The sequence below is a fragment of the Nilaparvata lugens genome, chromosome 1 (genome assembly GCF_014356525.2).
Source record: "Nilaparvata lugens isolate BPH chromosome 1, ASM1435652v1, whole genome shotgun sequence".
Lineage (NCBI taxonomy): Eukaryota > Metazoa > Arthropoda > Insecta > Hemiptera > Delphacidae > Nilaparvata > Nilaparvata lugens.
The window spans coordinates 5,182,378-5,204,223 of record NC_052504.1 but is presented as its reverse complement, the minus strand read 5'-3'; the positions used below and the strand labels follow the sequence as shown (position 1 = coordinate 5,204,223).

General features: G+C 35.3%; 1 protein-coding gene across 5 annotated transcripts in view; it reads left to right on the top strand.

The window, feature by feature from the left end:
• LOC111056229 (cleavage and polyadenylation specificity factor subunit 6) overlaps positions 1-21,846 on the top strand; it is a 51,989-nt gene that overhangs the window by 8,548 nt on the left and 21,595 nt on the right. For 2 of the 5 annotated variants that reach the window (XM_039428691.1, XM_039428678.1), the window contains exons 5-10: positions 2,262-2,483; positions 8,051-8,170; positions 10,788-10,963; positions 12,717-12,879; positions 16,736-17,048; positions 19,590-19,679. In XM_039428691.1, the coding sequence (XP_039284625.1) occupies positions 2,262-2,483; positions 8,051-8,170; positions 10,788-10,963; positions 12,717-12,879; positions 16,736-17,048; positions 19,590-19,679 (1,084 nt within the window). Of the gene's footprint in view, positions 1-2,249; positions 2,484-8,050; positions 8,171-10,787; positions 10,964-12,716; positions 12,880-16,735; positions 17,049-19,589; positions 19,680-21,846 lie in introns of all 5 variants that reach the window. The other 3 variants (XM_039428687.1, XM_039428672.1, XM_039428692.1) reach the window with 2 other exon arrangements.

The window sequence follows — 21,846 nt, the reverse complement described above, 5'->3', positions numbered from 1 at the left end:
CTTTGCATCAGCTGATTAAAAGTGGATTGTTCATGCTCGCGGCGCGTGAATCTGTACGCACCTTTAGATGCCCTATAGTATAGAGAGGTCCGCGTATAATGGCAGTATTTGATTAACATTGGTGTTGCAATCCTTGTCTATTATTCGACAAAGCAGATAGTGCTAACCTTTTCTAGTTCCGCAACTTTGCCAGATGGTTTTTCAACAATGTAAAAATATTATTAATTGAAATATTCAACCTCAATCATGAAAATTCATCATCAGATCTTAACAAATCTTATAAACTAATGGACCATTAAACCTTTATACTTATATTTAACTTATATAAGTTAACTATATATTATATATTAACTTTATATCAACTTATATTTTAATTAGATTTAAAATATTCAATCTCAATTGTGAACATTCATTATTAAATCATTGAACAATATTTAGCCTATGTTCTTGTCGGATAAAATATAATTGATTATTTTAAACAAGAATGAACCGTTAATATTACATCAGATATCCACCTATCAACTCCAGAAGGCAACTCAAGGCAGATAATCGGCAATACTGTTTTCCTATCTTTCTCCATTTCCATTATAACGTGGACTTCACTGTATTAGGGATATCAATGTGATAAGCACAATCAAAGGTACTATAGTACTCAGAATGCTATGTAGAAGGCAGTAGCTGCTGTAGAATTGGCAACCCTTTCCTTATCCACTGCCAATATAACTTGGACTCCACTATAGTGGGTTGCTTGTGAAGAATTGTATTTCTCGTCAGTTGTTGAAAATCAGAATACCTTGAAAACGTTTCACAGATGATTATTACAGCATGACAATTATTATTAGCTTGTTTCCATACGTTTTAACTGTTTTTTGTTGTATTTCTATTAATTTCTACCTTTCCTATTATTAATCATGTTGTCAATATTCAGCATGAATAAATGTGAGTTTATTACTGAATTGAATGTTAGTTTTCATCCGCACTCTCCTCACCCTCATCGCATCTTGTATTGCAATTGAGCTTGCTTCCTCCAGACAAATTTTTTCTCTTTATTGCGCATGATGCCCACATGAGCTTATTGCTTGTGCGTGGGTAATGGAAATTAGGAGGGTGAATTACGAGATGATCAAACGTCCATGCCTATTCAATGGGATTCGGCGGGATTCGAACCCGTGACCAGGTAGCACTAGCAGACTGAAGGGTGCAACGCCTTAGTCAACACGGCTATGTGGCCGGCATATTAATTTATTATTGATACTTGATATGGGTCGCCGCCAACCTGTCTCCCCGACAACTAAGCTCCTCGCTATTTTGATCACAGGCGTCATTAAATCCCCTGGCAAAATATACCATTGCCGTCAACTAATCTCCCCGACAGTTAATCCCCCACTAGAACGAAGGAGCTTGGTTGTCGGCGACAACTAAGCTCCTCACACGCTCACGACACTAGGCTCCCCGAAAGTAGATCCCCTGCTGGGTGTGAGGGGTCTGGTTGTCGTGATCGTACACAAAAATAAGATGAAATAGGGTAAGATGACAATGTTCCAACTATTAATTAATGTATGCCAATCATGTAATAGGTGGAACCAAATTCATTATTTAAATTCATAGCATATAACTACAGATAACGCAGATCAGCATTAAATATGAATCATGTTGCATGAAAAATATCCAAAGAAGAAAAGGAATGAGAAAAATAAATTAAAACTTGAAATGTAACAATGATTTACATTTTTCGACACTGCAAATTCTTTAAACTTTCTTGAACGCCAACGCAAAATACTAGCAAAAACCAAGCTCCTTGAACGCTAACGTCAACTAGTCTCCCCGACAGCAAATTTCCCACTGGTTCAGAGGGGACTAGTTGCCGGGACCGTAGACGACAACCAAGCTCCTCGGACGCTCTTTAAAATAAAACTATTTTTCAACACAAATTCACATTAAAAAAGCAAAAGTATAACATTTTGATGATAATGTGTCCAAATGTTCAACATTTAGTAGTCTGTTTCTTTGTCCTTAAGTTGATTGTAAATGATAAATAAATAAATCTACAAAACTGTAAGAAGAGTTTACATTGGTATAGTGGATTGTCCTTGTAAACTTGACTTTAATTTCGCAAAAATACATCAATTTTATGCAAAATTTTAATTCAAGTAAACTTGTCCAATGTAAACGGCATAGTTTTCTAAATGGAAATTTCTGTTTTCAATTTGATTCTTAAAAGTATTTTTAATATTAATTAAACTTTGCAGATATGATGGCAGGCGGCCCACCGAGAGGTCCTCCGCAAGGCCCACCCCAAGGCCCGCCACAGGGGCCAATGATGGGGCAACGGGGCATGCCATTCCAGGTGCCCCCGCCCCCGGGCCAGCCGCCACGTGGCCCCCTGCCGCCCCCAGGACAAGGAGGCCCCCCGCCACCCGATCAGCGCGGACCTCCGCCTCCGGGACCACCTCCGAGAGGTCCCGAGTGGAATCGTCCTCCAGGTCAGTGGGTCACATGAAGACCCAATTTTAAATACAGTAAATTTCCACTAATGACCTAATTTCAGTACACTCCTAATTTCAGTCTAATAAGGTACACTCACATAGTGGGACTCACGTTGTATAATACGATGCATAGAAACAGTTGAACTGTGCTGTTATTTAGGTTTATAGTTCACTAAAATAAAACTATTTTAGTTTATATATCTCCTATCTCTATATGAGAAACCCCTTTAGGGAGATTCATGTTATAAAGTCGTTGGAGGCCACACGAAGGACTCAATTTCAAATACAGTAACTTGGACTCCCACTAAGAGTTTCATGTTATAAAGTCAATGGAAATTATAGAACGGAATAGGTTGTCACATTTTTTCCACGGCCTAGTATAGTAGATAGCTGTGATTAAAGTCATTCCAGTATATATGATATATTGTATCATAAAAGCAGTACTTGAATTAATCAAGCATATGTCAAAACAAGTTACAAATTATATATGTGCAGTATAATAGACACAAGATCAAAGTTAATGAACAATATTATTTATCAATTTAATATTAGTTCCTGATGATTATCGATTGAGGACCTTGCCGGACAAAGGGCGCATAAGGCAAAAGCTCATTTTTAGGAAATGGCTTTTGACGATTTGAGATTTGGCACTGCCCCGTTTCACATTTGTGTGATTTTTGTGTTTCGTTTTTATTCAACTTCTACTTCCATGATGATTTTATAAAACTATGAAATAATAATCTCATGAACATAACACTAACAGTTCACAAGCTCACTTAATTAAATCTCTGAACAGTGAACGAGGGAACTATTTCAAAGAACATCAGTTGCCACCACTTTAATCAAGTTTATGTAAAACATCACAGGAAAAATATATGTGAAAGTTGGCAAGCATGTACAGGAAATCATGACGGTTCGTTTGAAACGATTGCCGGAAAAAGGGCACATAGACCCATGTGCCCTATGTCAGTCAAGGTCCTCAATTATTAAAACACTTATTGAAATGGGCTGCTTTTAAATTAATAAAACAAAATAAAACTTGTAGCACCCTTTATTTATTAAAAAACTTAAAATAGTTGAACAACTAGTTTCGGTTCTAAAACCGAAATATAAGTTAAATTATTAAAAATATTAAGCATTGGTAGTGAAAGTAATAAATTGAATGTAAAAGAAGAATTTTATATCTATAAAACTGCAAAATTGAATAGGAATAATTAATAAATATAATCCAATTTGACTTAAATAATCCTATTTTTGATAAAATTAAAAATGAATAAATAAAATTAAAATTTTAAAATATAAATTTAAATTTAATAACTTTTACCATAAATAATTAGTCATACGAATTTAAACATATGTCAGTTTTATATCAATTAGTAAACAGTTATTGAATTTTATTTATTTATTTTAGAACCTGAAGATGGTTTTAGAACCGAAACTAGTTGTTCAACTATTTTAAGTTTTTTAATAAATAAAGGGTGCTACAAGTTTTATTTTGTTTTATTAATCCTCTATTATTATATATAAAATTTATTATATTCACGTAGAAAGCAAATAAATAAATACATTTCTGTATGAATAAAAAAATAAAATGAAGAAGATTAATTTATAACATATTTACGTATTTCAAATTATTCTAATAATTATTATGAATCCATCACCAATGTTCAAGTATTAACAAAAATTATATTACTTTATTAGCAACATTATACAAAAACTAAGTGCCGGCTGCACAAAAGCCGGTTAAATTTTAACCGTGATTAATTCCACGAGAACCAATCAGAGAAGGCTTTATTGAAAAGACGGCTTCTCTGATTGGTTCTCGTGAAATGAATCAAGGTTAAAATTTAACCGCTTTTGTGCAACCGGGCCTAAGCTAATGATGTCTCTTGAATTGTCCTTCTGTTTCCACTCATAGGCACGTTTTACAAATGATATTCTAATATCAATAAAGCACTAAGGATGAGGGCCAAGTTACACTAAGCTTTTTTTAAGGCGTTTTCAGGCGAGTCGGCATGGTTTCTCCGATCATCAGTTGATTCCTGAACGCCAACCCAATCGGAGAGTTTCCTGCCCTGCCGACTCATCTGAAAACGCCTGAAAAAACGCTTCGTGTGGCTTAGCTCCAAAGTAGCTGGTTTCACTAACGGTCCACTTTCCATATGATTGTGCCACTAATATTATTTATAATCTTGAAATGTATGAATTCAGGGCTACTTTCTTGTATTTATAAAATAGAATTAACCTTTGAAAATAATAGAATAAAACTACAATATTATAACTACTTCCATCGACAGGTTATAAAAATGAATATCAAATAAATGTTTGCTAATAGTTTTGTTTTATTTTAAATATCATCTTCAAGTAATATATTATTTTAGCAGCTGCCTCTATCCATCATGGTGTGATCACCGAAACTAGTAGTTATAATTGTATTTTTATTATTTTCAAAGGGTACTATAATTCTATTTTATAAATTATTTATAATGGTCACTTATGATATTTTTGAATTTGGTTACTGTATGTGATTGAGGTAGGTTTGGTTGTCGTTCATTTTTACTTATATTTTGTTCCTTGTATATTATTTTGCAGTCATTCTGATATCTACTCTATTCTGTTTTTCCAACACAGTGAGACTCACTTAACTTTAAACTGTTAGCATTCACTTATTCTTCATTGATTCATATAATAAGTACAAAGCATTCATTTATTGTTTATAGATTCATACAATAAGTTCAACATCAAAATGAATGTATTCATAAGGAATGTTTATGATTTGAAGTGAACATCACAATCGTATGGGAGGGTTTGTTTGGTTTCGAAGTGGCGTTTTGTTTAGAAAATTGGGAGTTTAATAAAAGTGTTTTGTTTTTGGTATTTATACATTATTTGTTCAATTAGGCTCTTATTACATTAGACCGCCAGTGGGTTGCAGTGGCGGATCTAGAATTTTATTTTGGGGGGGGGGGTGAAGAAGGAAACCGGTTGTTCCAAGGAGGAGGGGGGGAACCAGCGCCGACGCCTCTAGGGGAAACCGCTAAGTCACTGTATGTGCGTCCTCTATAGTGCGCGTTTGTTTCAATGAAACCAGATAAACGGAGCGGGCAGGCAATGTAAATGTAACTAAGATATTATACAAAGTATTAAAACGTTAACGGATATCATACAATTGAAGACGTAGTAGTGGAATTAGGTCATTCTTGCCAATGAATATACTTTACCAGCTTCAAACTAATTATATTGTATAAAATTTACATTCTTACAAAAAAAATTTAGGCGTTTTGGGGGGGGGGGGGCTTGAGCCCGAAAGCCCCCCCCCCCCCGTAGATCCGCCACTGGTGGGTTGACAGAGAATAACCATTGGTGACCGTATCTAAAGGTGCGTACAGATATACGCGCCGCGAACATGAGCAATTCACTTTTAATCAGCTGTTGCCAAGCTTTTTATATCAGTATCTTACCGTTTCTGTAAAAATACAGATATAGTCAGCTGATTGAAAGTGAATTGCTCATGTTCGCGGCGCGTATATCTGTACGCACCTTAAAGCATGCTAGGAGACCAACGAGATACCAGGATTCAATCAATGAATCCGTTATTGTCATAAAACACAAAGTGTTGTAACAAACGTCAAAGATTGGTGGCCGGATTGGTGACCCGAGTGAGTCACCAGCCGAGACGCCAAAATAAAGAAATGATTGAAAGAAAATGAAAAATGAATAAGGAAAATGAATTTTCTGTAGTGAGGTTCGCGGCGCGTATATCTGTACGCACCTTAAAGCATGCTAGGAGACCAACGCGATACCAGGATTCAATCAATAAATCCGTTATTGTCATAAAACACAAAGTGTTGTAACAAACGTCAAAGATTGGTGGCCGGGTTGGTGACCCGAGTGAGTCACCAGCCGAGACGCCAAAATAAAGAAATGATTGAAAGAAAATGAAAAATGAATAAGGAAAATGAATTTTCTGTAGTGAGGTCCACTTTATAATAGCAGTGTTTGATTAGCAATGGTATTACTATCCTTGTCTATCATTCAACAAAACGGATAGCGCTATCTCTTTCTCACTTTGATCTGTTGCCATGTCTTTTAACAAGTAGAATTTTATTATTTAGCTTATGGTAGATACACAACACATATAAAGCTCATGAGTCTCAAATGTCTACATATACACTGTATATTTTCAATTCCTTTGAGATGTTGTGTAGTTTTTGGTCAGGAGAACATAAGTTTGTCTGACCGCCATCATTTGCTAGTCCATTTAGCGTTACCCAATGTGCACCATGGAGGCGAACTAGCGTTACACATAAGTAAAAAATCTGATTGCTGGAACAATTTTAAGGTAAAAAAAGGTTGAAACTCAATTTTCACAAAAAAAAACATTTTCAAATTTATCTTCACAATTACAAATGTCCAATATTGCTTCAAATATTGTAATTTATCACATAAAAACAATTCAAATGTAGAGTTTCAGTTTGAAATTTGCACCCAAAAAAACGTTTAGCTATGTTGCTAAGCTGGTTACTAGGATACAAGTAGAATTAATAACTAATTAACAAGATATTTCATCTTAATTATAAAAATTCATTATGAAAACATTGTAAAATACAATTTCTTGCTTGGTAAAATATAATTGATTATTTTAAACGAAAATGAACCGTTAATATTACATCAATAAACCTGTATCAGCTACAGTCTATAGAAGGCATTGACAAGACAGAGGATTGTTCTACTATCTTTCTCCACTGCCATCATAACGTGGACCTCACTTATATGAATAAATAATAAATAAAATCTGGTAACCTTGTTGGCGACCCTAGTGTAATGAGCGCGATAAGAACTAATGGCCACTTGATCGTACACTTGGCGATCTACTGGTGGTCTAATGTAATACAAGCCTGAATTGAAAAATTTAGTGGTGTTTTTCGAGAATTGGGAAAATATAGTGTATTGTGGATTTTTGGGGTACTTGATAAATGTCATGTTTTTCAATTCCTGTCGTTTATCTGCAAAAGAAACGACCAGGGTCCTGTTGCATGAGAAAATACACTTAGGTATTTTAAACTTGAATTTTAAAAACACTTATGCACTTACTATTGGTAGTGACGATTGTTCGACCTGGTGTGGGTCACTACCAATTGCACTTCAATAGTAAGTGCATTTTCACTTCATAAGGCTAGGCACACACCAATTAGTCAAGAAAAGACAAGACACGTTAAGTCACAATACTTCACATAGTTGCTTATGAAGACATGTCTAATTGCAATGACTAATCGGTGTGTGTTGCTTCATAAGCAACTATGTGAAGTATTGTGACTAATCGTGACTAGTCTTGTCTTGACTAACTGGTGTGTGCCCACCCTAAATGTTTTTAAAATTTAATTTTAATAGTGAAAAAGTATGGATATACAACAGAGTAAGTATCTTAGTAAATTCCCATTATAATAACCAGCTGTATACTGATGTTATTAGTATTTTCTCATGCATTAGGCCTCTGAAGATAGCTAAGATTAGTGTCGTTTATATGTGTTTTGTTATTGGATTGTATGTTTGTGGCTACGCAGGTGGTCCCCCGCAAGGATTCCCCCCGCATCAGCAGGGTCCCCCCATGCAGGGTCCTCCACCCCCTGGCCAGGGAGGTCCTCCCCCGCCTCGCGGCCCTCCACCGCCAGGACAAATGGGAGGTACGACCAGCAAATGTTGTAGGCTACTATTCCTACTTCTCATTCCTCCCTCTCCCATTCCTTTTTCTTCTCATCTTGCTCCCACCTCTGCTCCTTGTCAATAATTCAATAATTCTTCCCCTTATCTCTCCTCAATTTTTGTTCTGCCAATATGACTCATCCACCTTGATTAAATGTGGAGAATTATTTGTTATTTGCCTCATCTACTTCTTCCTTGATCTGTCTTCCTCATTATCTCTCTTCATCACTCCCTCTCTCTATTTTTCTCTTCTCTTCTCCCTTCACTCTTTCTGCCATCAAGTTCAGCATGGTTGTCGTCTTTCTCTTGTCCTGTTTTTTATTTATCTTTCTTTTCCAACTCTCCCTCATTCTCATTTTTCTCCCCTCTTTCTTCTCCCCTATTCTTCACCCTCTTCTCCTTCTCCGTTCTTCTTCCCCTCTCTCTCCAACCAGCCTCTTACCCCTTCACCCTCTCCTCCTACCCTAATCCTCCTTCTCTTCCTACTCTTTTTTTTCAAGATCGTCTCTCTAATCAAGCTTGAGTTTTATGGACACCTCCAGATGATTTTGTAGTAGCAAACTGTATTCAATTAGAATACTCTAAAATTCAAATAACATATTATTATTAAAATTACTAGTTTCGGCTCTTACACCATTATTGAGTTCTAGTGCACAATTTCGGGGCTCTAGATAGTGATAACGTTTTCAACAACCGAAATTATTCTCCTTGTTATTTCCGTTCATTATATTGTTTGTGGCAATTTCAAGTTATTAAGATTTTAGTTGGATATTTATGTGAGCACTGTTGTATTATGCCTATAGTCCGAGAAATATTACTTTTAACACGACTCTCACTAGAAGACAGAGAGGCCCGATATTCTTTCCTTCACTAATCACTCCCACCACCTAACAGCATCACAGAATACATGAAGTATCAATCCAACCAATGCATTTTACATGACGCCAAGACTTGAGTGCACCAAGACCACGTCACGTGATCGTGACCGACATCTTGTTAGAAATTAAAATAACCGCTACTGTTACAATGCTAGACTTTCTTTCAAGATGGCGGATTTTGGCGTCAGGATACTAGCCGACTCTCCATTCTGTATATATTCTGTGACAGCATTCTCCCTAATTTTGTGTGAGCATCCAATTGTGCGCAGCATGCTTACTCCTCTCCACTACCATAGAGGAACAATAGCGTAAGTAGATATCCTATGGTATAGGGCGTTTATGTCGCAACTTTTACTGTTATCACAAGCCGATTACTGTTGATTATTGTCGAATTTTTACTGTTTTGTTGGGGTGAGAGTGTATGAACGGCACAATATGAGAGACTACCAGTGTCACACAGCTTCACGGGAAAGAATTACATGGACTATCAGCTTGAGATAACAGTAAAAGTTGCGACATAAACGCCCTATACCATGGGATATCTACTTATGCTATTGTTTCTCTATGCCACTACTCTGTCCATGCTACAAACTGTTGAAGGAGAAACTGGTTTCTTCTCTTCATTTTAAAAGTAATTTCTTTCGGACTATAGTTTTCACGATTCCAGTAGACTTTCTAAATACGGGAGGCAGGTTACCGAATGTAAATAGAATCGTGTGGACATGTATTTGAACCTGTAACCCTCTGGTAAACTGTTTTCTGACGCTTGCGGAGCGCGGGTTACCTGCTAGTATAAAATTATGTTTTCCGAAATGATTTTGGGTCTTCACTTTCACACATTTTAACACATTTTTTGCCCGAAAAAATATGAAAATTCTAGAATTTTGGAAGCTGAATCTAGTAGTGTTTATGTAAGAAGGGTACTATATGTTGTTGTTTCTATATTAATTAAATAATTCAAGTAGTGGTGGCTTCAAATGGTGATTGAGTGGAATATTTCCAATTAATTTGTTAATTTGAGTCATCTATATTCAAAATGTATAGTCTCCATGTTTATTTTGGACTAAAATTGTATAGAAATTGTACACGAGAAATTCTAACCCTGTTTTGAACTGTGTCATCACCTATAAATTTAGAATAAAAATAGGACAAGGGCTACCTTATTATTTTATCTACCAATGTTATATATTGATTTATTCTTTATTATTTGTTATATATTGCTAAACTTGAATTATTTCCAATCGTTGACTTTTATACAGTAATCAACTTCATATTATAAATTATATTTTCGAACACTTCATACGCTAGATTCAAGTTTATATATTACATCCCTGATTAAGCTGATTTACGACTCACACTGGCGCACAAGGAATCTTCCTTTTGCCGGTGTTTTTGCCTCACCTACTGTACTTATGCATGTGATCATAAATTGAATCTTCATTTTAAAACTATTGTTTGTAATGTAAAGGATATCATTTCGTTATTATATCTAATTAAATAAATGTATGTATCTTGGTTTAAGTGCAGTAGCATATACTTATATTAATTTTTTGTAAAGCTTTTTTGTATTTTGTTTTTGGCAAATAAAATTCATTCATTCAAGATATATAACATCAGTTTTATTTGTATCGTAAATGAATGAATGAATGAAAAGTAGCCTTATTAGAGTACTTGATTATAAAATAAATTTGAATTTGATTGAATAAATGTTGTGATTTAGGTTTGCCGCCTCCAGGCCACGGTGGCCCGCCTCAACCCCACGTGAATCCGGCCTTCTTCCAGCAGCAGGGGGCAGGAGGCCCACCGGGGGCCGGTGTCCCCGCGCCACCCCCGCACCAACCGCCCCCGCCACAGCAGCCGCCTCCCGGCTATCATCCGCCTCCACCTGCGCAAAGGGTCAGTCACAATCATGTACAAGTAATATAAGCACAAAATTGAGTAGCTCATGACAATAATTACACAACAATATTATTACAAGGACTATAGCTATAATAGTTTATACTATAGTCCAAATTGTATCAGAATTATTGATAAAGGGTTTTTCAATCACTTAATTGTAAGCATGAATATTCAGTAATAATATTCTTAAACTGCGTTCACACCAAAGTTAATAACAAAATGTTAATAACTTAATCCTTATAGATTCTATTAGATTGAACGGAACTTGAAAAACACATATGTTCATCATGTGTATGATAAGTTATATTCAATCTAATAGAGTCTAATAACTTTCAGCAAAGTTAATAACAAAATGTTTATAACTTAATCTATTAGATTAAACTTCTATTAGATTGAACATATCTCATCATACACATGATGAACATATAATTATGTTTTTGTCAAGTTCCATTCAATCCAATAGAATCTGTAAGGATTAAGTTATTAAGATTTTGTTAATAACTTTGGTGTAAACCCAGATTCAGTATAAAATTAATTTGACTCAATTAATGTGATCTCATAGTATTTTGAGTGTAATTTGAAAACGGCATTCCGATTCCCTTCAAATGGTGTCTTGGTGCTCTGAGAAATACATTTTTTAGATAGGAAGTTTCCCTTCTATTGTCTTTTTTTCTTTACGGCTACTTCTAATATAAATAAAAGTATAAATCTGAGTACCCTTTTTTAAAATTATTTCGTCACAACATGTTTCGGCTACTAATGCCATTTTCAAGTGATTTGAAAATAAATAAATACTTTATTACTAAATAATTACTAACATATGATCAAAAATAAGAATCTTTTATCAATAAGAATGCTGACTGTGCAATAATATTGTTTATTGCCAAAATTAATACATGATAACATTTCATAGTAGATATAGTATAGAATTATTCTATAACCTTCTTTGAGATAATACGATAATGGAGAACAAAATTGAAACAAAACATTTTAAATATATACACTATTGGCATCACCCAGCAAAGTAAAAATCTTGTCCGCTGAGTGAGAGTATCAATTTTAAACAAAATCAAGCTAATATGAAGAAAAGAAGAAACTAAAGAAGTTATAGTGAAAAAATAAATTACTGATGTCAAAGAAAAAGTTTTCAACGATCCAGTCAATGACTTCGTTCCCATCCTTCTCCTACCCACAGGGAAAAAATATCAATTCTGTCACCAGGGATGAGATTTATTAGTTTAGTGCTAAGATTGTCTCAATTGTCTGCTTACTATTGTCAGATTGGTGTAATTGATGTGTTGATTGATAAAATAAATGTGTTGTGTGAACTCAATCTGAAGTTATACAAAGCAGTATTATCTCTCAATGTAAACTCGTTTTTATTCACCCGTATGTACTGTAACATTTTCAGTATATATAGTTGGCGAATAGTCATCACCTTGAATTGGTCGAAAGTTTCTCTACTGTGATATATTCTCAGTTTATTAAGGATTGTTTTAATTATCAATTTTTGCATGATAAATATTTTTTCCATGTAAACATCGTATGCTCCACCCCATATCACCAACCCATACTGTAGAACCGACTGAACGTATAAAAAGTATAGAATCTTTACTTCATTAATATTCAGTATTTTGCGGGTTTTATAGAATGAAATTGATATGAAGTTAAGATTTATACAAATAAATCTATATGATGCTCCCATCTGAGGTTACAGCCTTGATGATTATTGTGATGTTTATTGTTGCAGCCGCCGACACACGTGCCGTACGGAGCCGGACCGCCGCCCGAGCATAGAGTGGTGGGTGAAGTGGTTCCGCCAATCAGCGAGCCCGAATTCGAGGAGATCATGAGTCGTAACCGCACCGTGTCCAGTTCCGCCATCGCCAGAGCCGTGTCCGATGCCGCTGCCGGTATGTGTCATCCATGCTTCACATCTCTTTCTAAATGCCTTTTGTTAATTATTTAATGTCTCAGGAGAATCTCAGTTCATCAAGTAAATATTTTGACCATTCCTTGAGATACTGAGATAAGCTTTTCTGATGCTGCCAGTCGGTATCACTCTTTCGTGATGCTCTAGATTTAATTCTAAATGTTCTTTATAAACTTTCCGGCAGTCGTGCTGTTGTAAAAAGTACAACAGTGTGAGTTTTTTTGCTGCACAAAACTATATGTAATACCGGGTGTCCCACGAAGATGTTTACACGTTTGATTTTTATATTACGTGCCCATTCATGCACCAAACTTTTTTTAAATTTTACACAGTTTACAAAGTAGGTTCTAAAAATATTCTGGGAAAATTTCAACTCCCTAACCTTCGTAGAAACAAAATGGCGGAATATTGAAAAACTATACCTTAAGAACATTAACCTTCCGGCAGTCGCGCTGTTGTAAGAAGTACAACAGTGTCAGTCTGCACAAAACTATTGAATGGGATGGTGTCAGTGAACGAGTCACCTATGCATTCCAAAACTTTCCCCCATCACTCCACTGAGTTGCAGTATCAACCGAGCAATGGTTCAGTCTTTAGGTGCCATTTAGTCGCGACAGTGCATAAGTCGCACTGTGCATAAGATAGGGAAAGACTGTATACGGGGACTGTAAACGAACCAATAATTGATGGCTTTGTTTGATGTACCTTATTGGGCTATGAAATGGTAATCATTCAAATGTTCATAGGCGTAAAATAATCCAATAAAATAGAGAAAGTAATTATACAATTAATTATAATGTTTTGACAGTAAACAGAGTACATAACACTTGGAAATTTGGATGTTGTACAGAATACAACACGCGACTGCTCGTGTGATTGAGTAGGGCGCGACTACCGGAAGGTCAATTAGATTGTTAGGGAGGATATCAGCTCTTCGAGATCTCAGCTCATCAAGAGCCTATTTTGACCATTTCTTGTGATACTGAGACAAGCCGTAACAGATGCTGCTGCCGGTCTGTATCATGCTCTACATCTCTTTCTAAATGTTTTTTGTTAAATCAATCTTTATGAAGCATCTTAGTTCATCAAGTGTCTATTTTGACAATTTCTTAAGATACTGAGTTAAGCTGTATGATGCTACCAGTCGGTATCACTCTTTCGTGATGCTCTAGATCTCATTCTAAATGCTCTTTATTAATTGAATTGTTAGGGAGGATATCAGGTCGTCGAGATCTCAGTTCATCAAGAGCCTATTTCGACCATTTCTTGTGATACTGAGACAAGCCGTATCAGATGCTGCTGCCGGTCTGTATCATGTTCTACGTCCTTTTCTTTTTAATTGAATTTTAAGTGATGATCTCAGTTCATCTAGAACCTATTTTGACCATTCCTTGAGATACTGATAAGCATCTATCTACCTAAGTATGAAGTTGAACCATTTAGTTTGTCAATCATCCGCTGCCGGTCTAGATTTGCTCTAGATTTCAATCAATCAATCAATAATTTTATTCAATTCAACACAATGTACATGAAAAAAATCAAAATGAAAAAATAATCACAATCAAAAATAAATGTCTAATAAAATACAAAATACCAGGCTTTATGGTCTCATTTCTTTGGCTCATTTGTTTTCTTTCCAAATGCTCTTTTTGTTTATTGAATTTTTGGGGTGGATCTCAGTTCATGAAGAGCCTATTTTGATCATGAGCTACTGAGACATGTGGGAAGTTGAACCATTCAGTTCGTCTAGTCTCATGACTCACGGTATCAAGTTTTCGTTGCTGGCTGATAAACGTTTAGCTACACAGTTCCACACTTGTTAGGAATCATTGAGAAAGGGATAGGAAGAAATTAGTTGAAGGTTGTGGGTTTTGTGTTAGTTCTGTGTTTGGGTGTTGAATTCTACAATAACGCTGAAGCCCCTTCCGGTAGTGAAAATATAAATTCAATGAGTTCTGATTGGACTGTTTCCACTCAGCACGGTCGAGTGAGCATGAATAGTCCCATTGGACCTTATGGGAATAATATTCTTCCCATGTCGTTCACTGTCACTGATATGTGGGAATCAAGCGTTATTGTACAATTGAGTGCGTGATTTCAAGTATGTGATAGAGCAGTGTATTAATTAATATGTGTTGAGTATGAATGACTATTGTTAAGTTACTGCTATCAATTACAAATAAAGTATTGAATTCAATACAGAGGGTATTGAATTCAATACACCAATTGACAGTGAACGTAAAAACTTACAGCAATGAATCACACTTGGTATTGTAGCTGGATGTTTTGTAAACAGGTAATGTGGTATGAGCCCGCATTCAAACTGTAAGGATTTTCAGACCGACGTACGTTTGAGTGACGTCTTCCGTCGACGTAGCACACATCCCAGTGTATGTACGCAAGCTACAGACAGTTCACACCGAAATGTTTTTATTATTTATGCATTTGATGACTGTTTAAGCTGTGACAAAGAGTCATTCTTTAGCTCAGAACGTAGCTCAGAGCCCGAGATAGGATTGACGACTGCGTTGACAAATTCAAATTCAAATTTTATTCAATCCAATCCACAATATACAAATTTTACAAAGAAAATCATACAGCTTAACAACATTAGAGTAATAAGTTAATAATAATTATAAAGTACATAATTGTGTAATTATTAAACAATAACTTCAGACAAGGATTCCAACATGCTAAACCAGTACCAATTTGTGAATTTGGATAAAAAATACTGCTTGCTGAGAGTACAATACTCAACACATAGTCAGCGACGCGACTCGATTAAATGGCCAGATTGATTTACATTGTGAGATACATCTCTCAAAAGATTTTCTTTTTGGCAATAAATGAATTTGATTTGATTTGATTTTGATCTCTCAAAAGACTAAGACCGGTTCCAGAGCTCAGTGCGTACGTCAGTCGCGCTTGTCTTTTCCATAGATATTCCATGAATCCGTACAGAGCAGGACTGACGGCACGCATGCGCAAGGTCAGGACCATGCGTTTTACACTGCGTACGAAGACCATCGGTCGAGCTCGTTCCAACGGTCGACTTACACGCTATTGAAGCAAATAGAAGCTCTCAGAGCTGTACTGATCAGTAGCACGATCGCAACATAACCAATGTGCTGACACCTCTGCCCGACAATCTTCTGATTTGAATTGAATATCATAATGAATGAATTCAAATTATAGTGTCATATTTGAATTCAGAGTTTTTCTATACATTTCTTCAATCATTTTTAAATTTTTTATTGGAAAAATCATATGTTATTATTATTATCATCTACATTTATTTGATCCGTAGCTTAAAGTGACTGTAAGTATTCCCAATGGTGATACAAGCTCGAAATAACTCATCAAAATTTCTGAGGTAGTTGAAAAATTTATCTTCACCCCCAAGCAATTAAGTATATAATGCTACTAAATTTCCTTTGTAATGCTCTTTGGGTGACCATCGGATGAACTTGATATCTACTTTTGCTCCTCCGTTTAAGTTACTAGGATAATAAGCTGCAATTAAACAAGCTGTTTGTAAACGCGTTCATTTTGTGAGTCAGATCAGTTCGTTCGCCAGGAGAGCTCTGAATGTGTAAAACTGATGTATGGATGTGTATGGCCAGGATGGTACATACGCACTGACGGTCGGTCGAGCTCTGTAACCGGCCTCAGCTTCAAGCTATGCCCAACGGTCTGAAACGGCCTACCACGATATTCGCTGTCAAAGAGTGTTTACGATTTTTTGGACTCATCTGGCATTTTTTTATATTGTTATTATTTGTAAGAATTGTACAATGAAGTGAATAAAGTAATTTTATTTTGGATATGTTTTGCAGGCGAATACGCGAGCGCCATTGAGACACTGGTGACAGCGATCTCGCTGATCAAACAGTCGAAGGTGGCCAACGATGACCGCTGCAAGATACTCATCAGCTCGCTACAGGACACACTGCACGGCGTCGAAGCCAAGAGCTATGGCTCGTCGCGACGCGAGCGGTCCAGGTCGCGCGACCGTGACCGCGGCCACAGGCGACGTGACCGCCGCGACCGATCGCGTTCGCGCGACCGCGAGTACCGCGAGAGGAGTCGTGAGCGTGACCGCGATCGCGACAGGGATCGCGATAGGGAGCGCGAGCGTGAGAAGGATAGGTGAGTGTTGAAAATATAGTTCGTTTCAACTTTCAACTTGTTTTAACCATTGATATTTGATTTAATTAATAGTGAATGCATTTCTAAATTTTATATCATTTTATAATATCGATGGCTTGGAAGTGAAACCTCGTAAGCCAGCAGAAGTGAACTTTTCAGGAAATCAAATCAAATCAATTTATTGCCATTCTTTTTTTTACAAACAAGTGAAACAAAAACATTCTTATAGCCTAATGTTATAATTAATTATAATCTAAACTAATTTAAAAACATATTCAACGAATGTTTTCTTTTATTTTAATATTGAAATAATGGGCTCTCCCAGAAAAGCTAATGCTTGAGCTCTGGAAGAGAGTTCAAAAATGTTAAAGGTAATTAGGATGGATGACTAAGACAATTTAATTAGTACCAAATTCAAAATTTCAAATTCAAATTTTATTTATTCAAACTCACAATATTCACATTCAGAATCAATAAGAAAAACAAAACACTCAGCTCAGTAAGATAAAAAATAATAATGGAAGATTAATAAAATAATACTGGTATGTTTTATTAGATATACGGTAATTTTGTGATCGGAATCAAAATACTACCTGCTGGAAGTATACAATACTCCACGTTTGCAAGCAGGAATGAATATCACTTCAACTAATTTTAAATGCATGAATAAAAGGAGAAGGAAAAAGAAAAGAGAAGAAACAATATGCAATATAAACACTAGAATATAAATGTATGTACAATTATAACAATGTAAGCACTAGAACAAAAAGTCAATTAATCTTCTGAAATCTCAAGTCCGAAAAAACTGTTTTAAAAATGCATTTGTTGATCGAACGAGGTGTTTTTAGGTTGCTTATTTTTCAGACTAAATACATTTTCTGATTTACGAGGTTAATCTAGTTCGAAGCAGCTCATTTTTCTACAAATTAACACATTCATATCACAATATTGAGAAAAATCACAATATTGTTTCACTTCTAAGCCATCGATATGTGAAAATAGGAAATATCTTGTTATTGAGCTTGAGTTTCAACTGTAAAAACAGAAAATAATGCTAGAATTCATGTTTATTCCTTATAAACGGGGTTTGAACTTGCTCTTTGTTAACTGCTCCTCATATAACAGTTGATTATTGTTTAATGTACGGTAAAAAAAATGTTTGACAACGGTCGGGTAGTTGGAATCGATGTAATTGACGGGGTAGGCAATTGTAATGGCTTTTTCCTACAGTTACGTTGAAAAGTGGCCATTGCTGCACTGATTACAGAACGCAAAGAATCACTTTTCCGCTCTAGTGCGGGAAAAATTTTTCTGCACTCCAGATTTGCAACATGGCAACGCAAAATACTTAGTAGGTTATATGGAGCAACAGTGCAGCAAAATCAAAATGAAGTTGGTAACAGTGACTGGGCTGCTATAGTGAGCAGAGGTGCAACCAAGCACAACGCGCTAATTATTAGTATTAGATATTATAACCAAGGACAACGAGGACTTTAGGATTTTAGGATTAAGGTTTTTATCAATAATAAAAATACACAGAAAAACATTTGATGCATTTCAGGCAATTCTACCCATAATTACCCACTTTTCATATTCAATGGTAACTGTAGGAAAAACTTAATGTGAAATACGTGCGCAAAGTTCCTCTGCTGCACTCAAGAAACCATTCCGCCCTCGCCTACGGCTCGGGCGTAAACGTTTCTTTCGGTGCAGCAAACTGTCACTTTGCGCACTAGTTGCACAAATAACTATTTCTTGATTCATTACATAAATTTATTCTCTCACATATAATGTATCAATGTCAACTTGTAGTTTGTTAATCGTGGCTTTCACCTAACATCATTGTTTATCCTCGAGTTTCATGTTACCTCCTCTAATTAATCACTCTCAAACTATAGCACGGTTCACTTCAAACAGTTGGTATTGGTTGATTGTGGGTCATCGGCAAGTTTTTTATGACTGCACTATAACCGACCCATCTTGTTAGGACTGTCTAAGGCTAGGCACACACCAGTTGGTCAATCTTCATTAACGTATTCCGTTAATACTCGTTCAAAATATCATTGGTGTTCTTGAGCTGAACAATCATAATTTTGCATGTTTTCTATGCTTTGGTGATTTGTTGGATGTTGATTTATTTTCGGTGACTTCGAATGCTATAGAGCTAAAACGTGATTATTATGTTGAAATAAAAACACATAGATGTTGTCAGTTTTCTACACTTTAATTTGGTACACGACCATGGTTTCGTGACCACACAGGTCACATTTTCAAGCTTGAAAATGTGACCTGTGTGGTCACGAAACCATGGTCGTGTACCAAATTAAAGTGTAGAAAACTGACAACATCTATGTGTTTTATTTCATCATGGAACGTTTCTACAACATCGACCACAACTCAGTTGAAGTTTGATATTTTCGCATGTTTTCTATGCTTTGGTGATTTGTTGTATGTTGATTTATTTTCGGTGACTTTGAATGGTATGGAGCTAAAACGTGATTATTATGTTGAATGTTTTTATGTTGACGTGGTTTGTTGTAGGTACTATGCTGAAGCGTATGTGCGAGAACGCTCTAGAAGCCGAGATAGGGAACGTGACAGAGAATATAGAGAGAGAAGTCGTGAGGACAGGTAAGTCGAATGAGTATTGATGTTGCTATGAAAGAGAAGGTGAACAAAATAGTGAGACTATACAAGCTCAAACTAGTTTGCAGCACAAGGCTTCAAGGTCAATGTTATATCTCACGATAAAAGGAGCACACTGTTGCCGTTTTAGTTCTATAAAGATGGCATACGCTCTCTTTTCCGCTCTTTCTTTCACAATCTCACACAATTTAAGGGTTGTGTGGCAGAGAAGACAATTAGAGTCCCAACTACGCCATTAATAAATGCAGTATTTAATCATCTTACTGGCTTTTGCGAAATCTGAAGAACTGTACTCCATAAGAGAAACGCTGCAATCTAAGCTTTGCACAGACTATAGTACCACCATTATACTCTACAAGACGAACCCCCAAAATTTGTATTGGAAAAAATGTGAGTTTCTTTTGATTTTCTGTGATCTGACTGTTTGGCCCGGGTTTATTTTCCAATTAGTCGAAGATCTCGTTAATAGATTAACTTGAAAATGTTTAGAAATCATGTAAAATTGACAATGAATCCAATCATAGAAATCGTTTTTATAAATTTTACAAATCATGTAAAATTTGACGATGATGATGTTTAAATTCATTTCGCCATTAAAAAAAACAATCACAAAATAAAGAGCAAATCAAAAATGATGAACAATAAATTTAAACAAAATACAACTGTTAACTTAAAAATAAGTAAATAATAATACAAAATCATAAATATCTCTTTACATATGTATACATAATTTACGTATTATATATGGTATCACCAGCAAAAGAATTTAAAACAACTAATAAGAACACATCTGGAGTAATGAATTGAAATACTTAATATTTTGATAATTTTCATTCTTCTTCCAAGTTGGATGGGGTAATTAAAGTTGATTATTTGAGTGGTTAATATGCATTTACACACATAATAACACTGTATTGTTGTTTTTTGAAAATATTCAAAATGCTCTAAAACATTCAGTTGACAGCACAATCATTTCACAAAATTTTGCTATTATTAAGCATGTTTTAAATTCTTCTGATCCGGATTCTTGTACATAAAGTACATTTTTTTCGGGAGAATTCAAACAGCTACTAGATTTATAATATTATAGCATGCTTTTTTAGGTTTGTAGATCCCCATTGTAGTACTAGGATCCATTTTAGTGGCACAATATATCTGTAAATTGCCCCTCCTCAATGACCTGCCTTCAATTTATAACGTTTCCGAAGTTAGTTGCCTTCCTAAGGAAATCTCTGCTTCTCTGTATGTTCGAAGTCACTAGCTTTGTATCGGGTTTCAACATTTCTGTAATTCGCTATTAGATCAAACACTTGTCTTCAATATCTTCACAGCTTTGTAATTATTTTTCGCTTACACTTCAAACACTAAGGGCCGTTTGCACAGTGTAAGTTTAAGCTAAAGCTTAAACCAAATCTGATTTTTTTTTTTTTAAACTAAAATTCCGTTTGCACAGTATCAGTTTAAACTCTGTGTTGAGTTTAAACTCTTGGAATGTTTAAACCTCCAAAGCAGGAGGTTTAAACCAAATAATTTGGATTAACTTGACATATGTAAGGAATTTGATGGGGAAATAGGTGGTAGTAATTTTTTTTCAACGGTTGTTTTTAATGCTTCTGTAGACGATAATCATTATTATTTAGGTTATAGTAAATCATTATTTGAATGTAAATATAATTATAATGGAGGAATTGATAGAAGTTTTTAATGTGATTGATAAAGATAACTGCGAAGAAATTTCGAAAGAGAAAAAATAGGCAAAAAACGAATCATTCAAATTTCTGGGACGATAGAGAATTTTTTTAACGGTTATGCTTGAGTAAAGCCAATTTAGTATTTGATTAAATACACCACTTGATAGAAGATAAAACAATATTTTTAACAGTGGTCTTTGATTAGAAAACATGTTCTTAAAACACATAACAGAGAGATTTTGCTTTCGAAAGATTTCTAATAATCAAGGAATACCGTAGTAGATTTAAGCGTAACAAAATAACTTTTTCTTTCATTCTAAAATATATTTTTTGGTGCCAACTAAATATAAATTGTATCTAATAGTAATATAGCATTCCATCATTTTATGAAGAACTTCTTGATCGCTTTTCACTTTTATTACCGTATAGCTTACATCTCTGTGGATTTGGTACGAGGAAAT